This window comes from Castanea sativa, chromosome 8, assembly GCF_040712315.1.
Source record: "Castanea sativa cultivar Marrone di Chiusa Pesio chromosome 8, ASM4071231v1".
NCBI classification, from domain to species: domain Eukaryota; kingdom Viridiplantae; phylum Streptophyta; class Magnoliopsida; order Fagales; family Fagaceae; genus Castanea; species Castanea sativa.
The window spans coordinates 39,843,865-39,847,342 of NC_134020.1; the positions used below are offsets into that span (position 1 = coordinate 39,843,865).

At 44.2% G+C, this 3,478-nt stretch overlaps 1 protein-coding gene across 1 annotated transcript; it reads right to left on the reverse strand.

Annotated features, from left to right (window-relative positions):
- Nucleotides 1-516: 516 nt before the first annotated feature.
- On the reverse strand, nt 517-2,871 carry LOC142606314 (uncharacterized). Its single transcript, XM_075777683.1, has 2 exons — nt 2,582-2,871; nt 517-1,006 (listed from the first exon to the last, which is right to left on the reverse strand). The coding sequence occupies exons 1-2, from the start codon at nt 2,869-2,871 to the stop codon at nt 517-519; spliced, it is 780 nt and encodes a 259-aa protein (XP_075633798.1).
- Nucleotides 2,872-3,478: the final 607 nt, after the last annotated feature.

Consider the following 3,478-nt stretch of genomic DNA (forward strand, 5'->3'; position numbering starts at 1 on the left):
AAATGCTCATCCTTTTGGATAAACCTGTCCACTCTTTTGGATGAACTTGTCCACTCTTGTGGACTTAGTGGATGAAACTCATTCTTTTAGGATTATCCGTCCACTTTATGGACTTAATGAATATAACTTTGTTGACATACACACTTCATTTCTAAATAACTCATCTTATTGTGATGGATATTAAAGTAAAAAATTGTCCTTAAAAATAAGAAAATTGCCACTTGGGCTTAAAGAGTACTGATAATAAAAACTAAAAAAAAAAGAGGAATAAATTGGAAAAATAAACTAGAGAATGAGAGTATCGTTTCTTGGGATCTTTGTTTACTGGTAGTACTTCTTTAGGTGCTCCGCATTCCATGGGTGGTGCAGCTTTTTTCCGTCTAATGTCTCTAGGTGGTAGGTGTCCTTCCTATGCCATGATGCGATTCTGTATGGTCTTTCCCAATTAGGTCCCAACTTTCCTTGAGAGGGGTCTTTGGTGGCACCCGTTACTTTTCTCAAGACGAGGTCTCCTATCTAGAAGTCCTTGTGTTTCACCCTTGAGTTGTAGTGTCTGGCCATGAGACTTTGGTACCATGCCATCCTTTGTTCAACCGTTGCCTTGACCTCATCTACCATATCAAGCTGCAGACGTAATGCATCGTCATTCTTCTCTTTGTCATGGTTTGCTAGTCTGTAGCTTGTGAGTCCTACCTCAACCAGGATGACCGCCTCACTTCCATATGCAAGTCGAAACGGCGTTTCTCCTGTAGATGTCCTTGCCGTTGTACAGTATGCCCACAGTACGCTTGGCAATTCCTCCAGCCAGATGCCCTTTTCCCCCTCGAGCTGAGTCTTGATAATCTTAAGCAAGAATCGGTTTGTGACCTCAACCTGACTGTTGGTCTGCGGGCATGCTGGCAAAAAATAGTAATTATTGATCCCAAGTTGTGAGCAAAGGTCTCTGAATGCATCGTTATCGAATTGTTTCCCGTTGTCTAAGATCAGGACTCTAGGTATATCGTATCTGCAAATGACGTTCCTCCATACGAAGCTACGTACGTTTTTCTCTGTGATGGCAGCCAGGGCTTTAACTTCTACTCATTTGGTGAAGTAGCCTATACCGACCAATAGGAATTTCAGCTGCCAGACTGTTATAGGAAACAGTCCCATGATATCTAGCCCTCATTGAGCGAAAGACTATGGGGCCGTCATTAGGGTGAGCTCCTCTGTTGATTGCCTTATGAGGTTGTTAAACCTCTGACACTTGTCGCAAGTTCTGATGTACGCTTGGGCATCCTTCTACATGGTGGGTCAATAGTATTCGAGCCTAATTAGCTTGTGTACTAAGGATCGTAATCCTGAGTGGTTCCTGCACATTCCTTCGCGGACTTCTCTCATGACGTAGTTCGCTTCCTCGGGGATAAGGCACCTCATGTATGGGCAGGAAAAACCTCTTTTGTATAAGATATCTTTAATCAGTACAAAACGTGCAACGTAGACTCTTAACTTCCTTGTAGCTCCCTTATCATCAGGCAACACGTCGTCTTTTAGGTAAGAGATAATTAGTGTCATCCAGTTGTCCTCAATACCTATCTCCTGCACACTGACTGTGTTTATTATTGGTGAGTCTTGAACAAAGAAAAGTACCTAACTAGGGAAAGACATGTTCTCTGCTGATGTCATCTTGGCAAAACAGACAGCTCGCTTGTTTTCCTCCCTTGGGATTTGAACGAATTCAGTATTGATGTTATGCATATGATTCCTCACTTGTTCGAGGTACTCCTTCATCCGTTCTCCTCTGCACTCGTAACTACAGTTAATTTGACTGGTGACCACTTGGGAGTCGCAATGCACTATCGCATCCATGGCCCCTACTGCTTATGCGAGATCCAGTCTTGCTATCAGAGCTTCGTACTCGGCCTCATTGTTTGTTATGGGGAAGTCAAGTCGAACCATACACTAGACCTCGTCTCCTTCTGGGCTGCAAAGTACTACACCGGCCCTTCTTGCATGTTTATTTGACAACCCGTCCATGTAGAGCATCCATTGGGGGTTCCCTTTTGCTTCCTACCCATTCGTGTGAGTGAATTTAGTAATGAAGTCGACAATAACCTGCCCTTTTATTGTTGTACGTAGACGATATTGAATGTCAAACTCACTTAACTCGATCGCCCATAGCGCTATTCTTCCAGCTGCCTCTGGGCTGCTCATTGCTCTCCGCAAGGGTTTTTCTGTCAAGATAACTACGATGTGGGTCTAGAAGAATGGTTTAAGCTTACGTGCCACAATTACCAACACGAAAGCGAGCTTCTCCATAGTGGGTACCTCTCTTCTGCACCTCAAAGCACTTGGCTTGTGAAGTATATGGGTTTCTGAGCCCCGTCCTCTTCTCTGACTAGAGTTTTACTGACAGCAGTTGAGGAGACGACTAAGTAGAGGAAGAGCTCTTCTCCCGGTTTGGGTGGGCTCAACAAAGGTGGGGGAAGAAAGGTATGCCTTTAGATCCTTGAACGCCCGTTGACATTCGATTGTCCATTCAAATGCCCTTTTTAATGTGCGGAAGAAGGGGAGGCACTTATCCGTAGCTCTTGAAACGAACCTGTTCAACGCAACAATCTTACCGTTCAAATTTTGTACCTCCTTGGTGGTTTTTAGTAGAGCTAACTCCATGATAGCCTGTACCTTGTCCGGGTTGACTTCAACACCTCTTTGGGATACCATGAATCCCAGGAACTTTCTCGTCGTCACTCTGAACGTACATTTGTTCGGATTCAGCTTCATGTTGTAGTTCTTAAGGGTCTCGAAAATCTCCTTTAAGTCGTCTAGGTGGTCGTCCTCCCGTATACTTTTTATCAACAAGCCATCTACGTATACTGTGACGAACGACATTACCTGGTGTGTAAATATCTTGTTCATAAGCCTTTGATACGTTGCACCTGCGTTCTTGAGGCCGAACGACATTACCTTATAGCAGAAGAGACCCTAGCTTGTGATGATAGAAGTCTTCTCCTAGTCAGCTTCGTCTAGCTTGATTTTGTTATATCCAGAAAATGCGTCCATGAAACTCAACAGTTGGTGCCTTGCCGTTGAATCTACCAGGATATCAATCCTTGGGAGTGGGTAGTTGTCCTTAGGGCACGCTCTGTTCAAGTCTGTGAAATCCACGCACATCCTCTACTTTCCTTTGGCTTTCTTGACCATTTCCATGTTGGCCAGTAAGTCGGGGTAGTACACTTCTCATTTAAATTTTGCCTCCAGTAACTTGCAAACTTCCTCAAGTATGGCCTGGTCCCGCTTTTGAGTGAATACCCATTTCTTTTGGTAGATGGGCGAAAAAGAGGGCGATACATTTAGCTTGTGGACTATGACTGAAGGGTTGATTCTGGGCATGTCTTTATGGCTTTAGGTGATCCTGGTTCTCTCTTAGAAAAGATATTAGCGCCTGACGGACTGGCGGGCTAGCAAAAACACCTACTTTCATTGTCTGCTCGGGTTT